This window comes from Ovis aries, chromosome 6 (assembly GCF_016772045.2).
Source record: "Ovis aries strain OAR_USU_Benz2616 breed Rambouillet chromosome 6, ARS-UI_Ramb_v3.0, whole genome shotgun sequence".
NCBI lineage: Eukaryota > Metazoa > Chordata > Mammalia > Artiodactyla > Bovidae > Ovis > Ovis aries.
This window is the reverse complement of record NC_056059.1, coordinates 67,591,868-67,619,373: the sequence shown is the minus strand read 5'-3', so window position 1 is coordinate 67,619,373 and position 27,506 is coordinate 67,591,868. Positions and strand designations below refer to the sequence as shown.

The window sequence follows — 27,506 nt, the reverse complement described above, 5'->3', positions numbered from 1 at the left end:
GGCTCCTCAGAGGAAGAGAACTCAGCCATCCTAGGCCTAAATCATTTTGTGATCTAGCCCAGCCACAGTGCTCACTCTTGCAGAAGAATAGGTCTCAATAGTTAATGATTTTATAGGAGCAAAAGAAGGTAAAACTGAGCAGATATAATCAGGCCAGGGAGATAACTTTACCATGATATATCAGTTGTACTGTTTCAAAGGTCAGGATTAGCCTGAAGCACATTCTTGAGCTGTTTTGCAGAATGCAAACCCTCGTGGGGGCACAATTTCCAGATCCACTGGAACCTAAGGAATGATGATGGTGACCTTTGCTGACCCTCCCAACTTCCATCAACTTGTGCTGGACTCTGTCAACCTTTCCCCAGTTCTATGCTGAATTCTCTTTGCTCCAGCCCCAGTCTTGCTGTTTGGGGAGATAATGCTCTGGGAAGCGTCCTTGTTGTCCTCCTTACTTGCTGCAAGTAATAAATCCTTCCTTCTGCTCTTCTGTTTGAGTCTGTCTTTTGGCTCGATACCTGCCAAGAGGTGAAACCAATTTTCTTGTAATAGTATTGCTCATGGTTTCTTTTGTCAAAACTTTTTTCTCCATCCGCTGTTCTTTTTATCTCTCTTTTTTTTTCTTCATTTTTATCAGCCAGGAGACCCTCAACCACAATCATAGCCAAAGACCCCAGCAGGGTCCTTTGTTGTGAACCCCAAACCTGCCCTAAAGAGTATATGTTAAATTATTGCATATACCTGTGTTATATGGACAGTAGGAAACCACTATCTGTAGTGAAGTACTGCAAGTCCACCCCAAGTCCAACATCTTGATCACCAGCCATATGGCTGGACAGGCGCTGCATACCCAGGAGAGATAAGTCAGCTGACTTATGTAACTTTTGCCTTTTGACCTTTTGAGTCTAATCTAGACCTAGGTTCAGTAGATCAACAAACTACTCAAAACTTTGTAGCCTGTTACTGAGCAACTAGCTGAAAGGAGACATAGTCAAGACTTTAAGAAAATACAGTTTATCCCTGGGTGCCTTGTTTAATAGGTAAGGAAGACTTGCAGGCTAAACTTTTACTCTCAGCTGAGAGCTAAAAAAGTGCCTGATCCTGGAATAGCACCAATTCGTGATATTAAATGGGGAGCCTAGAATGTACCCTTTATTCTGATTAAAGTCAGCCGAGCATTTCCCTTCTTTTTGCTTGTGTTTCTGCTGTTCAGTTCCCCTTTTACAAAAGAAAATTGGGGCTTAAGCTGGGGTTTACATTGTAGAAGAGAGCAGGATAAAGTTTGTTACTATATAGTACCTATCCATTTTAGGTACTTTTGAATTGAACCATAACCCACAGAAACTGTTGGCAGGCATACAGCATTTGATTTCTCAGATAATTGTCAGTCTGATGTTTATTCATGCTAGATTTCTTAACATTACAAACAGGCTCAAACTTTTTGGTAAACCTATGATGAAATGTGTAATAGCCAATGTGTTCTGATGTAAACTTCTGAAATTGAGAGCTTTAACTACATTACTGCTCTCAGAGCATTGCCAAGTACTAGACTGAGTTAGATAATATTGTTGATTTGTATAGGTAAAATATTGCTGAACATTGACATTTTCATATGGCTTAACATAGTAAGATGAGAATTTCAACAACCTTTGATCACTCTGCTTCTTCCTGTAAGGAGTTCATCCTTTCTCTACCCTGACAACTAGGGTTTCTTAATTACTATATTCCTTACCGTCCTCTTGTTTGGTAATTCATAATCATCTCTGTACCCCTGATTGATTAAAAATATTGTGAAAGGATTTATATAATAGGCTGGATAACCTTAGTAGCCATTTAAAAAAACATTTTTCTTCAGGCAGAATTTTTATGATAAAGGAGTTCTTAGATCTTTTGGCTAAAATTGGTAGACCATGAAACCGAGAACCATTAGTTTGGTACTTAGATTTGTAACACTAGACGGAGAATACAACTTCATGGTGGTTTGGATTTCTCTTTGGTGAAACAGTGAACAGTGTCTGTTCTCTACTTTAGAATATTGGTATTCAGATAAGCAACAAGGATATACTGTATAGCACAGGGAACTATATTCATATCTTGTAAAAACTTACAATGGAAAATAATCTGAGAAACATAACTGAATTACTTTGCTATACACCTTAAACTAACACAGTGTTGTAAGTCAACTAATACTTTAATACAAAAAGAATATTGATGTTCAAAGACTCATGTGTTGTTTTTCAAGCTTTTAGCAATTAGCAGTCAGAGTAAAGAAAAGAATGTTCTTGTGCTCACTGTTAAGGAGACACAGAGAAAAGGGTCTTAAGTTGTAGCTCTTAGTTTCATTTTAAAAAGATATTTGTAACCCAGAGTTGGTTCCTTTGTGATTCTTTTGTCTGAAAGGCTCAATCCTTTTTGGTGTGGAAAATGGGAGAATCACCTGGAGGACTCTGAAATTTTGTTTCATCTTGTTTTTTCCTTTGGAGCATCAAACCGATTCTTTCACTCAGAGTGATTGTCTCCAGTTTTCTTAAAATTAATTATGTCTGTATGTATTCTTATTGAAGTACTGTTGATTTACAATGTTGCATTCATTTCAAGTGTATAGCAAAATGATTCAGGTATATATATATATATATATATATATATATGTATATTTCAGATTCTTTTCCCATGTAAGTTATTATACAATATTGAGTATAGTTCCCTATGCTATACAATAGGTCCTTGGTAGTTGTCTATTTCATTTATAGTAGTGTATGTATGTTAATCCCGAGCTCCTAGTTTATCCCCCCCTTGCCCCTTTCCCCTTTGGTAACCGTAAGTTTGTGTTCTGTGGTCTATTTCTTTTCTTTTTTTAAAAAATCTCCCAGATCTGTTATTGAAACTTGCAGTGATCAAACAACTTTGACATGCACATTACATTTACATTTCTTATCATCAGTCCCCTTTCCCAAGGGAGAACTCAGTTTCACAAAAGTTGAGGGACTTTCCCACATTCACAGAACTGAAGAAGCCTGACTTGACCCGGTACCTGGCTTTGGCTGGTTCCAGAGCTCATACTTCTCCTGCCATTCCCTGTTCCTCTGGTAGAATGTGTGGGTCTATTTCTGTTTGATTATAAATTCATTTGTTCTCTTTAGTCTTTGGTATTGAGAGATTGGTGTCCTTCTTAATGATGCCTTGGGAGTCATAGTTTATCTGTTGAAATTTGGAAGTTGCGTGGAATTGCCTTTAGCCATCTGCCTAAATAGAAGGCTGATAATGACGCATCATATGCTTTTCCTTTTAGTTCTCTCTTCCTTTCCACTGGAGAGGTTGTGTGTGTAGCGGTTAATAGTGCAGGCTGTGTGGTCAGAATGCCTGTATTAAAGTCTGGCTCTTATTCTTATCATATGACTAGGGAATAGTACCTTCAATAGGTTTGTTGAATTAAATGAGTTGCTACATCTGAAGTGCTTAGTGCTGGATTGAACCCGGGTCTCCCACATTGTAGACAGACGCTTAACTGTCTGAGCCACCCGGGAAGTCCTTAGAAATGCCAACACATAGCAAAATAGTGAAAGCTTGATTATAATTTTTATTATTTTTCTGTATAAATAGTAATTCTACAGGGATACTCCCTGATTCTCTTCTGGTCTGTTTATCTCTCTGGATTTCATTGATCTTATCAAAAGGTTAGTAGATTGACCTTTCAGGACAATGATGTTTACTATAAGGGAAATCTACTCGGCCTCCTCTCCTATTTTGATGTACTTTTCACAGTATTTGGCAGATAACGTGTTTCCTAGTTTGCAGCTTGGGGTTCAGAGCCATGTTTTTGTTCACTGGAGGTTGGGATTATCTTCCTCTCTGATTTGAACATTTTATTGCTTGCACAGAGTTTTAGGGAAAGTGAGTAGAGAACATATTAATACTCTTTGCACTGCCATTTTCTAATAATTTCCTGATAAGCAACCACTTTTACTTTTAAAACAACATGTTAGTATTGTAAATCTCTAAGTGATGTACTTACGCTGCCACTTCTTGCTTTTTCAATTTTAGGTATGACGCATTGACTTCCTACTAGTACTATGGAGGACATAGTTCTCTTTCACAACATATCTTGGGATCCACAAAGAAGCATATTTCCTGCATTCCCTTACCCCAGTATTTTTATGCTAGTAGTAAGGTTATTGTTGTTCAGTTGTTCAGTTGTGTCTGACTCTTTGCGGTCCCATGGCTTCCCTGTTCCTCATCATCTCCCAGAGTTTGCCCAAGTTCATTTTCATTGAATCAATGATGCCATCCAGCCATCTCATCCTTGTCTTCCTCTTCTCCTTCTGCCTTCACTCTTTCCCAGCATCAGGGTCTTTTCCAGTGAGTCAGCTGTTCACATCAGGTGGCCAAAGTATTGGAGCTTCATCTTCAGCATCAGTCCTTCCAAAGAGTGTTCAGGGTTGATTTCCTTTAAGATTGACTGGTTTGATCTTAAAGGTAAGATTACTACTTATAGTCTATTTTATTACGATGTTCTAGATGTTACATATGGCTGAACTCTGCAGCAAACTGTTATTATTTTTCCTTTTCTGTACAATTTCTTATTTTCCATAAACTAATTTATTATTTTTAGGTTTGCTACATTTTAACTAATTTATTATAAATCTTCTCTCAACACCTTCAGGTTCATTTCCTGGAAGAATTCCTTCCAAGAACTGTTTACCTTGATCTAGTTTGGCCTGGTGATTTTTGGTCTGCTGCCCAATGTCAGCTTCAGATTTCCCTTCACCACTGTTTGGGAGACTATCTTTACCTCTTTTGTTTTGAAACCCTTGTTTCCTGGATTCTGTGTATTTTATGATATAGTTTCTTTTTCTTTTTAAATTTTAATGGAGTATTGTCCTTAGGTAGCTATTTGAAGAGGGTGAATAGGAGGTAAAAATTTTAAAACCTTGCATATTTGAAAATGTTTTTATTCTTTTGTCACTGTATTGATAGTTTGGTTGAGTATAGACTCTTAAGTTAGAAATCAATTTTCTTCAAAAAATTTCTCCATTATTTTCTAGCTTCTATTATTGTCCTTGATGATTGCTATTATGAATTTTGATCCTTTCTATGAAACCTATTTTTAAGCTTGCTGGATCTTGTGCTTGTCCCTGTGATTTTGAAATTTTATGAGCTCTGCTGATTTGATTCTGTTTCAATTGAGAAGTAATCTTTAATTTGGGGAAATTTTCCTAAATTTCTTCTTTGATTGGTTTCTCACTGCTTTCTCCTCTTGGAACTCCTATTTTTCAAATGCTAAATTTTCTGGATGGATCCAGAAAAGTATATTTCCTCTCCAGTTTTTATTTTTATTTTTTGTTTCATATTTTGGGGCTATTTCCTCAGTTTTATATTCTGACTCTTCTACTGAGCTTCTCATATCTATTTTTCCCCCCAGTGTTCTTCTCTTTTGGTTCTGTGTACTTTATTTTGGCTGTATCCTGACCTTGTTTTATGCAAGCAATGTCTTCTCTTAACACTAGGATTTTAGGAGGGAGCCTGGGCTAATGTGTACATTGAGCCCTCCATCTTTAACTGAAAATCTATGTGAGGAGAACTTTCCTTCATTTATATGAACTTTCATAGTATTCTTTGGCCAGGATTTCCCATTGACCAACAGATTATTATAACAACAATGAACTATTTTTTTCATTTATTTAAGTATGTATTTAAAATTTTTTACAATGTTGTGTTGGTTTCTGCCATACAACAGTGCAAGTCAGCCATAATTATACATACATCCGCTCCCTCCATAACACGCCCCCAGGTCATCACAGAGCACTGGACTGGCCTTCTTGTGCTACATAGTAACTTCTCACCAGCTATCCATCCTACATCTGATAGTGTATATATGTTGATGCTACTTTCTCCATTTGGCCCACTCTCTCCCTCCCCCACAGTGTCCACAAGCCTGTTTTCTACGTCTGTGTCTGCATTGCCCCCTGCAAATAGGCTTGTCAATGCCATTTATTAAGATTCCATATACATGCACTAATATACTATATTTATTTTTCTCTTTCCGACCTACTTCACTCTGTATAACAGGTTCCAGGTTCATTCAGCGCACTAGAGCTGACTCAGGTCTATTCTTTTTTATGTCTAGTATCACATTGTATATACGTGCCACATCTTTATCCATTCATCTGTTGATGAGCATGAAGGTTGCTTCCATGTTCTGGCTGTTTTAAATAGTGCTGCTATGCACATCGGGGTACATGTGTCTTTTTTCGATTATTGTTTTCTCAGGGTATCTGCTGGGCTTGCTGGGTCGGTACCACATTTTTAGTTTAAAATAAGGAGGACCAACTTAGATGCAAAGGAACAAGAGCTTTTTATTCTGACTTCTCAGCTTAGGATAATGGGTCAATTAGACCTGTTATCCACCGCTTATTGAGAGGCACCAAGAGTGATATAAAGAGTTCGTGTCAGAGCCCAGTTTCTCCTCATTTAAGATAGTGGCTCTCAAATCTACCTGCACATTAAATTATGATGCCCTGGACCCCACCCCAGACCAATTCAGAGTATCTAGGTATGGGTTCAGGATGTCTGAATTCGGAATTCTGAAAAAAACTTCCCTGTGTGATTCTGATGTATACTTAAAGGTGAGAATTATTCCTCCAGGAGCTTAAAATCTAGGTGAGAGTTAGAATATCAATTTAGAGCAGCATCAATTGCTCTAAGACATGGAAGGCAACAATGAGCTCTGTGATGGGTGATACAGAGATCATGGGCCCAGGAACCAGATAATTTTTAATTAATTGGGACCATCAGGAAAGGCTTCATCAGGGAGGTGAGTTTTGAGCTAGTAGTTTTCATAGGTGGAGAGAGGGGGTTCTCTAGGCCAGGGAATGAATGCTAACTATTTTGACTGGGATATGGAGTGTTTGGAGAGCAGTAAAAGTAAAGGTTGGGTGTTAGGTTGCAGCTAAATTATGGACCATGTCTAGTGTTTTGGCTAAAGAATTTTTACTTTATCCTGCAGGTGATGAGGAGGACTTTGGGGAGGCATGGAGGGTTTCCAGTGAATGAATGTGGCATGATGACTGTGATGTCTTTGAAGGCTGAGCCAGTGGGAATTAAGGGCATGTAGTTTGAATAAAATGAGTCAGGAGCTGGGGTGAAAGGAAGACCAGTTGGAAAGCTATTGTCATGGCCCAGATGATAATTCTTTAAGCTAGAAAAAGAACATTGGAAATAAAAAATAACAATAATAAACATTTGTACAGTGTTTCATAATTAAGTTCTCTCTCACATCTCGTTAAACCTCACAGTGACCTTGTGATATTTAGCTCCATATTTTATGAATGAAAGAAACTGATGTTCAGAGGTTACGCTGTTGTAAAGTAACTTTACAGAAAACAGAAGGCCTGATTGGATAATGAAAGATCAGTAGTAGGGAGTTGCAAGGGATTTGCCAGGGTGTCAGCTTGGGTGGCACTAGGTTGGCTGAGGTTGGTATTGGGTTGGCCGAAAAGTTCATTAATTTCTCTCTGCCAAACTCAGTGGCAAGTTCCCAGTTTTGCTCTCTGATAACCACTTATTCTCTTCACATGACTCCTGTTGCCTCTCTGATTTTTAAAAAATATTTTATTAATTTATTTAATTGTGTCAGGTCTTAGTTGTGGCATACAGGATCTTTAGCTGCTGCATGTGGAATCTAGTTCCTTGACCAGGGATTGAACCCAGGCCCCCAGTATTGTGAGCCCAGAGTCTTAGCAACTGGACCATCAGGGAAGTCCTTGCCTCTATGATTTGCTAAACAATAACTTCTTGTCAGGGTGTGGTGGAAGGAAGGGAAGAAAGGGGTGTTGCCTTTTCAACTTGTCTCAGATAAAAATGTCCAGGCCTTTTCTGAGTGTCTTTGGTTTTCAGAAAGTGAAATTTTGTTGGATTTTGGAAGGCTTATTAGCCTGGGCATGGACAGTCTAGATGTGGGGGCTCCAAATACAGGACTGAGGACCTCATACTGATGAGCTCTGCCTTGAGAGGTAGCCGTGTAGGGTAGGGTAGCTGAGTAGCATAAGCTGTAACTGGGTGGGAATTGTTTTCTCTTGTGATTGAGACAGGAGCCACAGGGAAGAGAATGCGCAGCATGGTAGTGTAGGTATCAGAGAGCATCCTTGTAGTTCTGGTGGTGAGGTTGCTTATCAAGATTACATCCTTGCTACAACTGGAGATGGATGCCATCCACCACTGTGGTAATTCATTTTGTTCACAAGTCTGCATGCCTATGTGCTTGTCTATTTGTGTACCAAGATCCTGAGGCAATTTAAATACCAGCCTAAACCAGCCATGCAGGTGATGAAATGTACTTTTCCATCTGAGATATTTGTTTCTCTGCAATCAAGTAGCAGTAGAGTGTGCCAGCAAACCAAGGGATTGGCAGGGAGGGACAAAGGAGTGGATCATCATGGCAGTTCGGATTAGGTTTTCTTATGATATCCTGGGACTTGGAGGAACAAGATGGAAGAAGAGGAGGTTGAACTTTCATGCCCTGGGCATTTTCAGTCCGGGTGCATAGAGTAACATTCCTCAGCTCCAGTTGTCAGAGTAAAATCTGTTTTTGTAATTTGGAATGACAGGCGTCCTTGGATAATTAACATGTCGCATTTTATTTCAACTGTTTATTTTCTTACTTTAGAACACTGGGATCTTCAATGGCAGGAGAAACAGTGATCAGAAGACCGAGATGAATTTTAACACTATTCTGGAAGAGACTCTTATTAAGAGGTCACAGCAGAAAAAGAAGACATCACCCTTAAACTACAAAGAGAGACTTTTTGTGCTCACGAAGTCCATGTTGACCTACTACGAGGGTCGCCCAGAGGTAGGAGACAATCAAAATTTACTTCGCTGCTTTCTATGTTGATACTACCTTTTGACACTGACATTCCTGACACCCTCCAAATCTTATGCAATAAGCTTTAGGTTAATGAAGTTAAGCTAATGATTTGTTAGCTAATGAAGTTAAGCTAATGATTTGAAAGATAAAGTTTAGAATATGGATGGACATTTTCACACGTCTGTTAATTATGGATTTAGTATGCATGGGGATACATTTTATGTTGGCCTACTGAATTAATCTGTGAGAGGGAACAAATTCCTACATCAGTTTTAGATCCTTGTGGAATTCATTAGGTATGTTTTGTAAATGACTGTTTCCCATAAACTCATATTATGTATCAAAGTCTTCTTTATTAGCACATACAAACTGTGTCTATATCCATCACTCTATGAATATTTCTCCATTACTCAGTGAAAGTCACTTAAAACTGGTTAGTGATTTGGTGAAGTTGACTGGTAGCAAAACTGTTCAACTTTTTTTGTGCTAAGCAGCTAGTACAAAGTTCCTTTGATGGGAGCAGGGGACAGTGGCTCACTGAGAACCTGGTCGGTGAGCAGCTGGCATGGGGTTCATGTTGTCATCCAGCTCCTGGCTCTTAAGTCGGTTTGTCCTCTGGTTCTACCACTCGATGAGGTGTGTGAGTGTAGAGTAGCCTCTGACCCGCCTTTTTCTTCCTGCTGTATTGGGGACGCGTCATCCAGGGGACTGCAGGTCCAGCTGTGTCCTCCCTTTTAGACCTTTTCTCGGGTCCCAGGGGGTGGCTGGAGAGACTGGGTCACCCTTGTTTACCACATGCCATTGTCTAGTTGTTTACTAGTAGATTGCTGGTGATCTTGATGTTTTATTTTATTCTACTTTTTTCCTGGAGTGCCCTCCTCAGAAATGGATTTGCTTCTTTTTATTTTGTTTTTGTTTTGTTTTACGTCCACTGATTTTTCCCACTGATTTCTCTGTGTTTTGGTTCCCCCAGTACAGACAGAATGACATTGCTTTTCACTGGTGGTCCTCAATTCTGTTAATTTCTGTTGTGGCTTGTCATTGTGACCTGTGGTATTCTATAGGTTCATATAATTCAGTCTTTCATCCACCTTCCTAAATCCCCATAATGCTGAAGACCCAAACTTTAAAAACTCAGTTGTAAAACCTGACCTTAGATGAAGCTATTTTTAGTTTTTATCTTAGTGGATATGGGTATATATGGTAATAATCATGTGTTTAATTATGTGGGGCTGTCCTAGTTCTTGCTGGGAGTGTTATGTGTGCTATATGAGGTATAATACATTTATTAAATCTGAAAAATTCAGGATTCCAAAAGAGTTTCAGGTAAGACTAGAAATATGAATTATTTTAAAATCTAAAATAAAATTTAAGGGAAAGATTAATACATTTTTGCTGTATGATAATGATCTGTTATAATTTGAATAGTATAATAAGAAAAGAATAGAAATATTACAGTAAACATGGGAAAGTGTGGTCCTTTACTAACCAAGAAAGCCTCGGAAACCTACCTTACTTGCTTAGAGATATGGACTCTTACAGCTGAAATTCTTTGCAATTGTTAAATCACTTTGAAGATGATAAATGATAATACAAAGATGATACAAAGTTAAAAAGGCCCTCATTGCTTTAGCTTAGGAAGAATAAAGAGAACAGTGGAAACCCTCTTGTTTGACAACCTGACCCGCTGTCTTTCCTGGAAGCAGCTTCAGCCACCATGAGAACCAGAAAGGACAGAATGAGGAAGTTGTCACAATGTAAAAAAAGCCCAGCCTGTGACGCTTACCATCGATTTACTGTATAGCACAGGGAATTACCTTGCCTGGAAAATCCCATGGACAGAGGAGCCTGGTGGGCTAGGCTACGGGGTCACAAAGAATCGGACATGACTGAGCACACACACCCACACATAGGGGATTATACTCGGTATTTTATAATTTATAATGGAATAAAATCTGCAAAAAAACCTGAACCACTATGCTGTATACATGAAACTTGCATGATATTGTAAATCAACTATACTTCAATGGGAAAAAAAAAAAGAAGAATTCATCTCCTTTCTGGCTATTGATGACTGGCCCAGGGAGCCTAGTCGCATTAGCTAGTTCTGCCTGAGCCCCTGCTCATCCCAGGAGCTGGGCATTTTTATCTCTCCTGGATTCTTTTCTCAGGAACTGATGTTCATTGGGACACTTACGATCTTCAGTTGAAAATATGGTTGCAGATTTGTTTTCTTCCCACAATTAAAAACAAATGTTTACCTATATTAAAAAGTTTGGACTTTTAAGAGAAGAATCTGAATTCTTGAGAAAGTAAAAGTTCTGATCATATTGGGCTGAATTCCTTCATGACAGCTCTCAACCTGGCTTCTAGGTAAGTCCAGTAGGACTTCATTGTAGGGTTTCTTCGCTGTTTGAGTTAATGTGCCCAGTTCTCTGTTTTCCACAATTCAGTGTTCTTGTTTCCATCTCCCTTACCCTGTGATCTAAGGTGACGTGGGTAACCATGGAAATCAACAAGAATTTAAACAATATTATTTTGTTAAAAATACAGAACTCTTTTTAGTGTATTAGAAAAACCATAGGGGCCATTCTGGGATAGCCCCAGATATATTTATTTTAGTTGCTCATATTCTGTTTTAGAAGAGAAACAGTGGGTAGGCTACTGATTGATCTAGTAGCTATGTGGTTTCTTTATAGCTATTAAGTGACACTTATCCTTTATTAAAACTCTCAGTTAATCACAGTGTGAGTCAGACATCAGTCTTCTCCAGGTTTTCTACATCCCAGCTCCTTTGATATGATGGCAGCAGGACTTTACTGAAAATTTTCTTGTACCCTAAGTACAGTTTATTGTACTTTTTGAAGTGTGCCAAGGAATTCTGGGAAATTCAGTCAAGCTGTGTCTTTCAAGTCTGATGTTGGAAAACTTATGTTTCAGTCTCTGCTGTGGTTCATTGGTTTGTCCTTCTTACTCATTCTCAACCAGCTCATATTTCTGCATCTTCTAGTGAACTGATAAAATATCTTCCTGACAGTTTATATTGTTTGCTCTTCTTGTAATAACTCAGAACAGAGGACACTGTGATCTTGCTTTCTGATTAGGGAACTAATCACATAGGTCAGACCACCTAATATCCTGCTGGAGCCTCCACTTGGTTTTGAGATGGAATCTAGGGAAGAATAGGGCTGGAGTTAAATCAGAAAAATGACCTGTTAAATAGTAGAAAACAAAGAATGGTGAGATTTCTATATGATGAGATGTTTGAATACAGAAATTTCAAGTTGTATGTAAACCTGCAACTACTGTTACTTGAGAAATCAGGAAGTTTTTAAATTCAACTTTGAAATTATCAATTTGGTTGGTTTGTTGTCTGTAATACTCCTCTGGTTTGAAAACTGGCCAGTAGTTGATGAGGTTGAGGAACAAGGAGACTAATTGTGCTGCGGATCCCTAAGGCCATCCCTAGGTTCAGTGATTCAGTAGAATGCATGGGACTCAGTATAGAGTTGAGCTCACTGCTATGATTTATTTCAGTGAAAGGGAGACAAAGCAAAATGAGCAAGGCAAAAGGTGCATGGGGCAAGTCTGGAGAAACCAAGCACAAGCTTGCAGGAGTTCTCTCTCAGTAGAGTCACAAAGGGGGTGTATAATTCCTTCAGCTCCCAGTTGTGACAGTTGTGAAATGTTTTCTCACTGGGAATCTCGATGGAGACTCAGTGCTGAAGGTTTTCACTGGGCTAGTCATATAGGCACCCTCGATCAAAGCATGTACCAAAATTCCCGACTCTAGAAAGAAAGCAGGTGTTCAGTGTAAACCAGATTGTCTGTACAGTTTAGACCCAGTGAGCTATTCTTATCAGCACTGGGAATATTAGAGCTCTCCCCCTCCCAAAGTCCAAGTTCCCAGATGCCAGCCAAGGACCAACCTTGTAAGCAGACCTTTTTCAGCCTCACAGGCCTGTTAGGTTAACTCTTTCCCACACATTTGTAGTAGTTATGGCACAAATTATTGAGTACCAGATACGGCCAGGTACTATTCTACTGTGCTAAGTACATGCATTAATTTCTTTATTGCTCAAAAGAATAGCATATTACATCTTATTAGGACTCCCATTTCAAAAATGAGCAACACGAGACTTGTACGTATAAAAACTCACACAAGGTCAAATACTGATGAATTACGGGGCTATTTATTCAAAGCCTCTCTTTGAAACAGCCTTGATACTCCAGGGAAAATTAAGGGAAAAATCTATTAAATCTCTCTATAGTACAGATACATTTTTATTTTAAAAGTTTTGAGGAAATTTTTATTTCTTACTTTCAGTTACAAATTTTTAAAAATGTGTCTTGTGGTAGAAGAAAATGAACATCAGACAAAACTAAAGTTTCTGTCTGATTCTGCCACTATCTACCTAGACTTTATAAAACAATGTTTTTCAATTGTTTTTGTAGTTTAGAAATTACTTTCATGTATATTGTCTCTTTACACCCTTAACTCCTTCACCATGACTGTTCAAGCCAACACACACCCAGTCTGTTAACCAAGTCTCATGAATTCTCCTTTCTTTCATCAGAATCTTATTCCAGCCCCCACTGTCATTCTTTTGGTGGATCACTGCCCTAGTTGATTCTACTTTTGAATCTTCATCTTTCAACTATACAGACTTCAGAAGGATACTTAAAACCTATAGCTTTGCATCTACTCTAGGATCAAGTTAAAACCCCTTAGATTGATATACCAGGTACTTGATGCCATTTCTGCTTGTCATCCCTCTGTCTTCCCTCCATCTCCAGCTGTGTCTTCTACCTGTACTCTTTCACATTGTACCTTTCTTAGTATTGTTCAGTCAACTTGGAGTGATATGTTCTTCCACGTGCTTGCCAGGATCTGTCTATCTACCCACATTTACCCATCAAAAATATGGTGAGAGGCCTAGTCAACACTTGCTCATATTTTCTGACTGAGTTCAGTCCCTACCTTCTCTGAAGCCTTTTCTGTAATCCTCACACCAGTGGTGGACTCACCAGCCCCCGTCAGCCCTCTGCGCCCTGTCCCCTATTTTTATTGAGACATCGTGGTTGCTTGACTTTGTTTATGTATCTGTTCCCCCATTGGACTTCAAGCTCTTTGAGGGCAGGGTTCAAAGCTTTCCTATTTTCGTATTTCCGGGAGTTGACTGGAGAGTTGAGTCCTCAGTACCTAGTTGGATGGCTGGTTGGTTCAAAGGAGACTTGGGGAGACCTCAACCCTTCAAAGAAGGTAGGGCTTCCTATGCAGGTTTATCCTATGCAGACATCATGGACAACCAAAAAGGTTATCATGCTGCTAGTAAGAATAAGAGTCAGGATTAGAGCCTTGGTATTCCAACTGTAAGTTCAGTGTTCTTTCTGTAATGCCTCCCTTATCATTTTATACTTTGTACTTAAATCAAACATTCTATGTGATGAGATGTTTGAAAATTTAACTTTTTACCCAGGATAACTGTCTGGATGGTGGAGGAAGTTACAAGATGATGGCATGAGTCTCTTGAATATCCTGGGCCATCTTGCATATTTCTATAAAGTCTTCTAGGTCATATTGTTGCTTGCTTGACTGTTCCTGGGAACCTGGAGACTCTAGTGATGGAGACATAAGAGCTTGTAAGCTTCTGAGATTATTGGTTATTTCTCCCTTAGTTGTATGCCTTGACTAGGTGGACTCGTAGGGGAAAGTATAAGTTTATAGGATCCTTCTTATTGCTACCTGAAGATTTATATCTTCTAGCACTTTCTAGGATTCTGAGGGGTGAGTATGGGGTGGAAGATATAGTTTCTTTTACTTCAGGACAATTGGGAGCATTGGCATCGGGCTTTAGAGGTTTCCAGACAATTCTCCAGCTTATAAAGTGAGACAGCTCTAAATACTCCATAAACAGTACGATGACTAGTGTGCTAGGGGATTTTTCTGGCTCTGAAAAGCCTCAACTCTGTGATCCCATGAAAACTCATTTTCTCACTGGCAGTTGAGTTTCCATGTTTCTGAAATAAGGTTATATCAGCTTCCTGTCTTGTGTCTTAATTTCCTCTTTCTCTTTTCTTCCCCCACTCTTGATTTGTATTTGTGTTCTTATTTTTCTCTCCTGGATCTGACCTTCTTCATCACTTAAAACAGCCAAGATGTAGGTCTGAAGTCCTAGGGTCTGATTTACCCTCTTAAATTGCCAATTTATCTATTTTCATCAAACAGTATTAACTGTTTTTTTTTCTTTTTTCTCTAGGAAGCCGAAATGTATTTAAGACAGAAGAGGGGGATAACACCATTTGTTCTATCCACTCTCCTGAAGTATTTTTATAACCTTTTATTTTGCTGTAGTTTCAAACTGATAGAAAAGTTGCAGGACTAGTACAAGGGACTCTCAAATACTTTACTTAGCTTCACAAATTGCCTGTGGTTGCCCCATTTGCTCTGTTGTTCTGTTGCATGGTCTCTTTCTCTTCCTATGCATGTTTTCTGAACCATTGGGGAATAAGTTGTAGATGGTCCCCTTCTTTACTTTTTTTTCTTTTGGCCGCATCAGGAATAGAACCTATGCCCTCTGCAGTGGAAGGGTAGAATCTTAAATGGATCATAGTGAAGGCCCATGTAGATAATCCCTTTTTGCCACTAAATGGGTTGTTGTATATTGCCTAAAAATGAGGACATTCTCTTTTAGAACAACAGTCCAATGGTCAAAATCAAGACATGTAACACTGATACAATACTATTATTTGGTCCAGAGTCCATGGTCAAATAGGAGAAGACAATGGCAACCCACTTCAGTACTCTTGCCTGGAGAATCCCAGAGACAGAGGAGCCTGGTGGGCTGCCATCTATGGGGTCACACACAGTTGGACATGACTGGCACGACTTAGCAGCAGCAGCAGCAGCCACGGTCAAATTTCATTCATCGTTCCCCTGATGTCTTTATAGCTGTTTCAAAACCTCCCCTCCCAAATCCAGCATCTAATCCCTGATCATGCATTGTGTTTAGTAGGTCAAGACATACAGTTTGTAAATGTTCATGGTGCAAGGAAGAGAATGGTATACAGGAAATACTGTTCTTTGTTGTAAAGTGCCAACTATCTCATGAATACTCAGTGACTGTATATGAGAGTCCACATGCATGAAATCAGATTTAAAAATCATTATACGTTATTCCCCTGCTCACGTTCTCATGGTCATTATTAGGAACTGAAGGTCACCTTCCCATGAAATAAATCACTTTAGCCTGGTACCCTGGGATGATTAGAAACCACTTGTTCCTGTTTCCTTTTCTCTCACCCCCTCCTCGATTTTAACTTTTTATTTTCCTGTGTTAAACAATTACTAGTCATATAAAGCATTTTATGGAGAACAGTACAGTATGAGTAATTTCTAGTAAATGAAGTGTGAGTTTAATCAAAGATTTCTTCCTTATGCTACCTAAAAGTAGAAATAATAAAAGAATTCTAGGTCTCAAAAACACTTCTGCATCTGGCTATAATAGTTGTGATTTATTCATTAATTATTTGTATCATGATGAGAAAGACAAAGCCTGTAAGAAAAAATTAGCATTTCTGTTCAGAAATGGTATTACCTGATTTATTCATAGCTTTCAGCAATTTTTAGTGTTATCAAAAAATAAAATTTCCATCAAAGTTTTGTATAGTTATTTTAGCACTGAATATATTCAGAAAACTGTGCTGTAGGCACTGAAGGCAATTATGAAAAGACCAATTCCCAGAATGTCTGGGAAATGGCAGTATAGTTGAAACAGTGTTTCTCTGTCGCCCCCTTTCCCACCTGCCTGTCTTAAAAGAAACTTGTTTTAACCAGAAGTGTATGTCACTTGTTGCAGCTTTTTTTTTTTTTAAGAACTGTATTTGACATCATGGTTTTTGTAAGATGAGTTTTGTTCTCCGCATCATGAGCTGTTGGTCTGGGAATCCTTAGAAATCTTGGAAGCTAGTTCTGTAATTAGTAGTTTCTATTAAGTGTTTGTTGATGAGGATATATATGATATCACTTATCCTAAAGGACAATTAGAAAAGAGGCCAAATTATATGAGTAGAGGAAGCACGGACTTCCTAGTAGCTCAGATGGTAAAGAATCTGCCTGTAGTGCAGGAGACCCGGGTTTGATCCCTGAGTCGGGAAGATCCTCTGGAGAGGGAAATGGCAGCCCATTTCAGTATTCTTGCCTGGAGAATTCTACAGGCAGAGGAGCCTGGTAGGCTACAGTCCATGGATTAGCAAAGAGTTGGACATGACTGAGCAACTAACACTCCACTCCAGAGGAAGCATTGGTGGTAAAAGTGTAGACTGTGTAGATTTTTGGCAAAGGGTAAGATAGAGACTGGGGAAACATTAGAAAAGATGTCTGCTTGGCCATGGGTTGGAGTATGAGCAGTGTTGGGCAGAAAGAGCCCATTCATATGGTAGGAACATCACGTGCAAAGGCCCTGGGGTAGAAGAGGACTTGGTGTGTCTGTGGGACTGTACTGTTCTAGACCTGTATAGATTTGTATACTGATTATCACCATCCATGGGGATTTCTTATTTGTTAGTAATGAAGAAGAATCATACAATTTTAGAGCTTGAAGGGACATTAAAGAATAATCTTCAAGTTTTTCACTTGTAGAAACTGAACGTAACGAGATGATTTGCTCCAGATCATCCAGTAAGCCAATTGTTAAGCTTGGGCTAAAATCAGATCTGGCACTGCCTTTGTTCTGAAAAGGATGTGTTTGGGTTGCCCAAGTAGCTGAGGGAACTTTTACAGCTTCAATAATATGTTCATGCACAGAACAGACTCCCATCTAGTGATTATTCAGACCCCTTTGCCTAAAAATTCTTGTCATTTTTCTACTTTTGAAGCTTTGTTCTTTCTGTAACTAATAGTTCTGCTTATGTTTATTCAAGTACCATCTCAAGTTCTCTTTTTTAAAAAAAGCTAAATTTTTAAAAATTGAAGTATAGTTGATTTACAACCTTGTATGAGTTTCTGGTGGACGGCAAAGTGATTCAGTTATGTATGTGTGTGTGTGTGTGTATGTATGTGTATATGTATATATATATGTGTGTGTGTGTACATATATATGTATTCTTTTTCAAATTCTTTTCCATTATAGGTTATTATAAGATATTGACTACATCCCTGTGCTGCACAGTAAGACCTTGTTGTTTATCTATTTTATATAAAGAATTGTGTATCTATCAATTCCCAAGCTCCTCATTTACTACCCCCCACCGCAACCTAAATTTCCCCTTTGTTAAATTTGTTTTTTATGTCTGTGAATCTGTTTCTGTTTTGTGACTAAGTTTATTTGTATCACTGTCTTAGATTCCACATAGAGGTGATATCATATAATGTTTCTCTCTGGCTTACCTTTGAGAGACCTTGTTCACCTTCCCACTTTTCCAGCTCACAACCTCCCCCTCTCTTAGCTGGTTGTAATGCCAGCCCTTTCAGGATTACTGTTAAATTTATGTGTATTATTATTGCCTCTTTAAAATCGCTAACTATATGATTACCTCTTTGAGGGAAGAGGTTGTTGCCTTCTAATTTCAATATATCACACAATATCTTGTACCCATTAGGTGCTCAGAAAAGTTTTTGTTGGTAGTAATTACAATAGTGATGATCAGTTAATATTTCAAGTAAGCAAAAAGATCTTTAAAGATATTGTAATAGTTATTTCTGATGCTGTTTGTTCCATTTTAGTTGTTGAGGAGATGCATTATTTAGATTTAGAATCAAAAGTATGTTTTGATTTAGTATTTATTAGTATTAACCTTTCTCCCAAACTAAAATATGGACATTATTGTAAACAACCAGAGTATGAACTGTCAGAAGAAATCATATGTCCATTTGAGAAAGTGAAACTACATTTGAGTTGTTTCTAAACCCATTTAGAACATGGTTTCACCACTGGTCTGTGCTGGTCAGGTACATGTAGAGAATCACCTATTGAAGGCTGCTTAGAAACACTTGGGTTATTCAATGATTATCAATAATCCAGTGACTTTCTTAAGAGAACTCCTGACATTATTAGCCTTTGGGTCTTGTGAATATACTGTACTTCTGAGATAAATCTTACCATATGATGATTTGATAATTGCTACTTCATATAATTAAAAGCATTGTTACAGTCTTTTTTACCAAGGCTCTTCATTTACTTTTTTTATTTTCAATGTTAGAGAACTGCTGTGATGTTTGGAAGATTCTACATTGGTAAACACCTGAAATGAAAAATTTCACAGAATGTGTGAATATAGTTGTTACATAAAATTGAATGAATAAGTGAGGCTTAAGTGAAATCTGTAGTGATTTTTAATAGATTGTGAGAAAGGAGTTTCCCTGTGATCATCCTGGTTGTGTGAGAAGACTTTTGGAAAAGTTCTATCTTCCTTCCAAGTAGTCACATTGGTATAGCTGTTCCTTAATTTTATTTGCCACTGCAAAAGGTAACATGGACAGGTGTAATTCTCTGCTCATGAGATTGTAATATGTGAATTTTTCTCATTTTAGAGGAATATGCCGATAAAATATTGATATTTTATCTATATGTATATCTTGGCAGAAGAGAGTCCATACACTTATTTGTTATGTAGAAGTCAGTTCATTTGTTTTCATTTATTCATAATTTGTACAGCAAAGATTTAGTGAGTATTTAAGTGGTGCTAGTGGTAAAGAATCCTCCTGCCGTCACAGGAGACATAGGAAACACGGGTTTGATCCCTGAGTTGGGAAGATTCCTTGGCGAAGGAAATGGCAATCCAAATCCAGTATTCTTGCCCGGAAAATTCCATGGACAGAGGAACCTGGCAGGCTATAGTCCATGAGTTGCAAAAAGTCAGAAATAACTGACCACACACACACGATAAGATAAGGATGGGAAAACCGAAAAATGAATGATCCTGGTTTTGTTAAGCTTACAGTCTGATTAAGTTATAGTTCTACTTTTCTGGGTTCATAATGGTAGACTTGCCTATCCTGCATCCAGTCTGTTTCAAAGGGGACTTCTTGGCACCTGGAGTTCTTGTCCTTGTATGCCATGGTTATTTGCACTCGCCCATACTTTCTGGATTACCTGGAACTCTGAACTTCCCTCGCCCTTGGGTTTCCCTCTGTCCGTAGACTTTACATAGCATAGATTTCACAAACGTAGAGGGGTTTTACATACACACTTGCAATATTCTGTTCTCCATAGCATCTCCGTAAAGTATATGTGTAGATAACCATTTCTCCACCATTTACTTCATAAGTGAAGACACTGAAGGAGAAACAACTAAGTCATGTACCTTCTCTGAACTGACATCCCATTTGACTAGGTGAACCAAGATGTCTTATCTTTCTGGCTAGCGTGCTGTTAAACCACATTATGCTCCTTCCCTTGAAGGGGGACTTCCTTAAATAGTGTTTTCACTGACCGCCTCTAAACATACATTTCCTTCCTCCTTTCCTTCTGTAGCTTTATATGTTAGATCTTGAAAGGGTGTTCTTTTTAGCAGATGTTGAATTGTGTTTGCTGTTTTCCTCACTGCACCCCTGTGAGATGCTGGGAACCCTATGCATTTCAGTAAATTATAGTTGTACAGAAAAGAGACCCACAGAAAGAACACATTTCTGTGAATGCTTAGATGAAAGAAATGGAAAGGGCTAAACTGAAGTTGTAACTCTTCAGAACTTTAAAATGGGTTTGGTTAAATAATTCCTTTTATTTAATTTTAAATAGCTCATTTCAAAGTGCTTGTGCTGTGCTTAGTTGCTCAGTCGTGTCTGACTGTTTGTGACCCCATGGACTGTAGCCCACCAGGCTCCTCTGTCTATAGGGATTCTCCAGTCAAGAATACTAGAGTGGGTTGCCATACCCTCCTCCAGGGGATCTTCCCAACCCAGGGATTGAACCCAGGTCTCCCACAATGCAGGCAGATTCTTTACCATCTGAGCCACCAGGGAAGCCTAAGAATACTGGAGTGGGTAGCCTATCCCTTTTCCAGGGGAACTTCCTGGCCCAGGAATCGAACTGGGTCTCCTGCATTGTAGGCGGATTCTTTACCAGCTGGCTACTCAGGAAGCCCTCATTTCAAAGTATGAATGGTCAAATGTTTCTTCACACAGAAAACTCACAGATAACTAAAGATGAATTTATTCACATTCATAGTCTATCCCAACAAGTAGAGAACATTATCACAGCTGAAGAGAACTAATAAAATCTATTGCAGTAAGAAGTTAAGTGCTTTTTAAAATAGTAGATAAGTAGTTAAATATTTTTTCTAAATAGTTAAGTAAGCTGATTTTTAGGTTAACTCAGTTCTGACTAAGTTGTTCACTCGTCTCCAACTCTTCATGACTCCATGGACTGTAGCCTGCCAGGCCCCTCTGTCCATGTAATTTTCCAGGCAAGAATACTTGAGCGGGTAGCCATTCCCTTCTTCAGGGGATCTTCCCGACCCAGGGATTGAACCCAGGTCTCCTGCACTGCAAGCATATTCTTTACTGTCTGAGCCACCAAGGAAGCACTGATTATTTTACAACATCATAAAAAGGGTAGAGACTTGAATTTTCTTGGAAAAAAGAGAGCAGCTTGATGCTAAAGGTCAAATATGGAATTTAAAATTTGTTTTTAAACAAAGCGATTCTTTTACTTTCAGACATCACACTAAATCACTTTCTAAGATAGGTATTATGACTAAAATGTATGTAGGAAACAAGAGCAGTATCTACTGGATGAGAGAGTATGTTTCTAGAGGTTCTAGAACAAGCTTATCAGCGGTTTTCTATTTCTTCTTCACTGTAGGGAACTTCTGTTGTGGTCTGAGGTCCATCTTTGAATTAATTGCTTTTCTGTGAGTTAGAGAGTAGATTATGGACTCTGGGTTCAAATCATGTGGGTTCATGTGGGTTCAAATTCTCAATTTGTTACTTATTAACTGTGTGACCTCAGTCAAATTACTAAATCTCTCTGTGTCTCATTTTCCTCATCTTTAAAGTGGGGCAAATAATAGTACTTCCTTACAGGTTTTTGTCAGGAGTAAATGGATTGCCCTGTATATGAAGTAGTTAGGACAGTTCCTGGCATATAGTAGGTGCCATTCTAAGTGTCAGTGATTGTTGTTGTTATAAGTAAATTGCATTGTCTACGCACTTCTGTCTTTTTAGTATAATGTGTTTCAGTTTTTGCTCTTGCATCTGGCTTTTCCCAGATACTGACATATTTTTTCGCAATAAGCATAACCATTTCATTTTCCTAGTAAGTCACTAATCACAGGTGATTTCGTTCTTTAAATTGATCGTTGCTCCCTGTAGCCTAGTTGCATTTGTGGAGTCTGATCACTAGGGGAAATGCATACCGTGTGTGTGTGTGTGTGTGTGTGTGTGTGTGTGTGTGTGTGTGTGTGTGTGTGTGTGTGTAAATGCATGCCGTGTGTGTATAAATGCATACCGTGTGTGTGTGTGTAAATGCATACCATGTGTGTGTGTGTGTGAGCACTCAGTCATGTCTGACTTTTGTGACCCCCTGGACTGTAGCCCACCAGGCTACTTTGTTTATGGAATTCTCCAGGCGAGAATACTGGAGTGGGTTGCCATTTCCTCCTCCAGGGGACCTTCCTGACCCAGAGATTGAACCTGCATCTCTTGTATCTCCTGCATTGGTAGGCGGATTCTTTACCACTCTGCTACCTGGGAAGCCATGCCTACCTTGGGATAGGGCTAGTTCCCATTTTTGGCACCGCTGAGCATCTGTTGGTGGTATTCTCATTGGGTTTACCCTGTAAGTGTCTCTTTTGCCCACTGGCACATGACAGAATGAATGCTGGTTTGATGACTGTTGTGTTCTTCAGTTTTATATTTCATAACACTAGAGGTAGATCGACTGGGAAGGTAAAGAAAAGTAAGCATTAGAACCTTTCAGTTCCATAGAATTGGATTTGTAAAGCCCCTAGAAGGGCCCTAGCACTTTCACAGTTATAATTTTGCACTGAAAATAAGAGTCTTCTTCCCAAGGTGGGTAAGCCTCAAGCCTCTCGAGACCTGGATCTGCTTTTGCAGAACTTGTGAGACACTATTTGTTCTAGTATCTGATAATAACTACAAATCTGCCAGTGAAATACCCCCAGACATCTCCACTGTAAAGGAAGCACATTTATAGTTTATGTTCTTAAAAGTTTTTCTTTCAATATCAAGGTAATTTATCTACTTAAATTTGTTCAATTTATTTTTCTTTAATTAAAGTTTTAGCATTGTTTTTTAAAAAGTCTCATACTAAATATATTCCTGAATATTTTATGGTTGTAGTTACTCTTGTGAACAGGTGAATTTTCAAGATGTGTTATAGTTAGATACTGTTGATATGTAATCAAGCTCTTGATTTTTATATATCTGTTTTGTAACCAACCAGTATACTATATTATTTCTAAGTACTTACATAGGGGCACAATTTTATATTACCAATCTTGCTATAAAAGGGTTATTTTATGCTAAATTTAATCCAATTATGAGAATAAAATAATTTTAAAAAATATATTAAGAAAAATAAAAGCATTTAAAATCCTAAACAGGAATACTTGAAAGCCACATGGAAGCCTAGGGGAGGGTGTTCCAGCAGGCAAATCCAGGAAGTAAGGCCCCAAGGGAGGCATGGGGTACTTCTTTGCTCCAGAAACAGCAGAGAGGCTGAGGGACTGAAGTGGAGTTGGCAGGGTAGCGGGGATTGGCGGGGGTGGGGGGACGGGTGTGGAGTGTGGTGTGGGAGGTGGCTGGTGACCTGGGCAAGTTTGTACATGGATTGTTGTCAACCATGGAAAAGACTGAATTTTGTTCTTCTTTTTCTTTTTTTAATTAATTAATTTATTTTACTTTAAAATATTGTATTGGTTTTGCTATATATTGACTTGAATCCGCCATGGGTGTACATGTGTTCCCCATCCTGAATCCTGCTCCCACCTCCCTCCCCATCCCATCCCTCTGGGTCATCCCAGTGCACCAGCCCCAAGCACCAAGATATTGGAGGGTTACGAGTAGGGAGTGACGTAGTTTGGCCCTGACATTCATGCACATCAGAATCCTGGGGCTCAGTGCAACATGAGTCGGTGGTTAGAAGGTGTGAGGTTGTTTTGGCTCTGCTAGCCAGCATGAGGCTGCAGTCCATGGGGTCGCGAAGAGTCAGACATGACTGAGCGACTTCACTTTCACTTTTCACTTTCATGCATTGGAGAAGGAAATGGCAACCCAGTCCAGTGTTCTTGCCTGGAGAATCCCAGGGACGGGGGAGCCTGGTGGGCTGCCATCTATGGGGTCACACAGAGTCGGACACGGCTGAAGTGATTTAGCAGCAGCAGCAGCAGCCAGTGTGATCTTGAGGAGGTGAGTTATCCATGGAACACCTCAGTTTCAACCCTAAAATGAAGAAGTTGGATTATGTGGTCAGAGTCCTTTTCCTGGCTAAATATGATTCTCAAGTCTTAAAATAGTTATTAAACATTCAACATGTATCGGCAGTGTCCCCCACCTCCCCCACCTGCTCAGACTTGGATTTTCCTTCCCTGATCAGCTTCACCTCTACCTCTGTGGGTAGCCAGATTCCGGTCCGTGTGGAGTGGTGGTAACACTTTTTTTTTTCCAACATATATTTCCCTGGTTACCTCTTTTCATTGACTGTCGGCATTTACTCTCTGTTGAAGGGCCCTTTTAGATTTTTTTCCTCCTTTTTTTTTCTGTTAGGTTTTCTGCCTTTTAAAATGTACTTTTAGAATATATAAAATACATAATCTGAATCAAACTCGCTATCTGTATATGCTTTGCAAATACTTGTTTGTGCTTTGTGACTTGTCTTCTCTTCATGGCACCTTTTTTCTTATTGTGGTAAAAACATATAACATAAAGGTTACCATTGTAACTATTTTAAAGTGTACAATTCAGTGGCATTAAGTATATTAATAATGTTGTGCAACAACAACCACTGTTTAATTCTGGAACTTTTTTAATTTCTCCAAACAGAAACTGAGAATGTTCCATGTGCACTGAAGAAGAACATGTATTATGTTGCTTTTTGGATGAAATGTTCTGTATATATCTGTTAAGTACATCTTATATAAAGTATCATTTAAGGCAGATGGCTCCTTATTGATTTTCTGTCTGGATGATCTATCCATTGATGTAAGTGGGGTGTTAAAGTCCCTTGCTGTTATTGCATTGTGGTTTTTCCCTTTGGATTGGTTAATATTTGCTTTATATATTTATATCCTCCTATGTCGGACTTAAATATTTATGAATGCTATATCCTCTTAGTGGGTTGACATCTTTATAATTCCATTCAGTTCAGTTCAGTCGCTCAGTTGTGTCCGACTCTTTGCAACCCCATGAATCACAGCACATCAGGCCTTCCTGTCCATCACCAACTCCCGGAGTTCACTCCAACTCACGTCCGTTGAGTTGGTGATGCCATCCAGCCATCTCATCTTCTGTTGTCCCCTTTTCCTCCTGCCCCTAATCCCTCCCAGCCATCAGAGTCTTTTCTAATGAGTCAGCTCTTCACATGAGGTGGCCAAAGTACCGGAGCTTCAGCTTTAGCATCATTCCCTCCAAAGAACACCCAGGGCTGATCTCCTTCAGAATAGACTGGTTGGATCTCCTTGCAGTCCAAGGGACTCTCAGGAGTCTTCTCCAACACCACAGTTTAAAAGTATCAATTCTTCGGCACTCAGCCTTCTTCACAGTCCGACTCTCACATCCATACATGACCACTGGAAAACCATAGCCTTGACTAGACAGACCTTCGTTGGCAAAGTAATGTCTCTGCTTTTCAATATGCTATCTAGGTTGGTCATAACTTTTCTTCCAAGGAGTAAGCGTCTTTTAATTTCATGGCTGCAGTTAGATAATGATAATTACATATTCTTCACCTTTTATTACAGTCTTTGTTTTAAAGTCTATTTGTATAACATGGGTAAAGCTGCCCAAGTTTTCCTTGGGTTTCCATTCACCACTACCTTTATACTTACCTTTCCCATGAGATTTATCCTTCCAAATATATTCTTGTTGCTCATTCGTGCCCTCTCTTTTCAGTTTAAAGAAGCTCTTACACATCTGGTTTAGTGATGGTGACTCCTTTAGCATTGTTTGTCTGGAAAACTCTTGGTCTCTCCTTTAATTCTGAATAACTCTGTCAAGTATTCTTGGTTTGACGTTTACTTCTTTCAGGCCTTTGGCTATATTGAACTACCCCAGAATTACCCCAGTATCAGAACCAGACAAGGATGCTGCAAGAAAAGAAAATTGCAGATCAATATCCCTGATAACTTCAGATGTAAAAATCCTTAGGTGGTAAACTCATTGACATAGGTCTTGATGATTTTTTAAATCTGACACCAAAATAAAAGGCAACAAAAGCAAAAATAAGCAAATGGGTCTTCATCAAACCAAAAAGTTCTGCATAGAAAAGGAAACCATCAACAAAATGAAAAGGCAACATACCAACTGGAAGAAAATATTTACAAATCACATATCTGATAAGAAGTTAATATCTAAAATGTATATATAACTCATACAACTCAGTGACAAAAAAAAAGTGGGCTGAAGGTCTGAATTGACATTTTTTCCAATGAAGACATAACAGATGGCCAACAGGTATATGGAAAGGAGTTCAACATCACTAATCATCAGAGAAATGCAAATCAGCACTACAATGAGATATCACTTCACACTTGTCTGAATAGCTATTAAAAAAGATAAGAAATAACAAACATTGGTGAGGGTGTGGGGAAAAGGAAACATTTGTGCACTGTTGGTGGGAATGTAAATTGGTGCAGCCACTACAGAAGACGATATGGAGGTTTCTCAAAAAATTAAAAATAGAGCTACCATATGATCCAGAAGTTCCACTTTTGGATATTTGTCTAAAGAAAAGGAAAACACCAGTTCAAAATGATATGCACTCCTCAGTGTTCATTGCAGCATTATTTACAATAGCCAGAATACAGAAGCAATCTAAATATCAATAAATGAATGAATGGATAAAGAAATTGTGATATACAGAGACATACATGCACACAGGGGAATATTACTCAATCATAAAAAAGAAATGAAAGCGTGCCATTTGCAACAGTGTAGACAGACCTCAGGGCTTCCCTGGTGGCTCAGACAGTAAAGAATCTTCCTGCAATGCAGGAGACTTGGGTTTGATTCCTGGGTTGGGATGATCCTCTGCAGAAAGGGAATGGCTACTCACTCCAATATTCTTACCTAAGAAATCCCAAGGACAGAGAAGCCTGGCGGGCTACAGTCCTTGGAGTTGCAAAGAGTTGGACACAATTGAGCAACTAACATCTGAATACTTGAGATAGACCTCAAGGGCATTGCTAAGTAAAAATCAGTTAAAACATCAGTTCAGTTCAGTCTCTCAGTCACGTCCGACTCTTTGCGACCCCATGGACTGCAGCACTCCTGGCCTCCCTGTCTGTCACCAACTCCCAGAGTTTACTCAAACTCATGTCCATCGAGTTGGTGATGCCATCCAACTTTCACATCTTCTGTTGTCCCCTTTTCCTCCCGCCTTCAATCTTTCCCAGCATCAGGGTCTTTTCCAGTGAGTCATTTCTTCACATCAGGTGGCCAAAGTATTGGAGTTTCAGCTTAGCATCA

General features: G+C 38.9%; 1 protein-coding gene across 9 annotated transcripts in view; it reads left to right on the top strand.

The window, feature by feature from the left end:
• Positions 1–27,506, top strand: part of TEC (tec protein tyrosine kinase) — a 158,245-nt gene that overhangs the window by 47,647 nt on the left and 83,092 nt on the right. For all 9 annotated transcript variants that reach the window (XM_027970981.2, XM_042251381.1, XM_060417079.1 and 6 more), the window contains one exon: positions 8,660–8,845. In XM_027970981.2, the coding sequence (XP_027826782.2) occupies positions 8,708–8,845 (138 nt within the window). In that variant the 5' untranslated portion in view covers positions 8,660–8,707. The remainder of the gene's footprint in view (positions 1–8,659; positions 8,846–27,506) is intronic.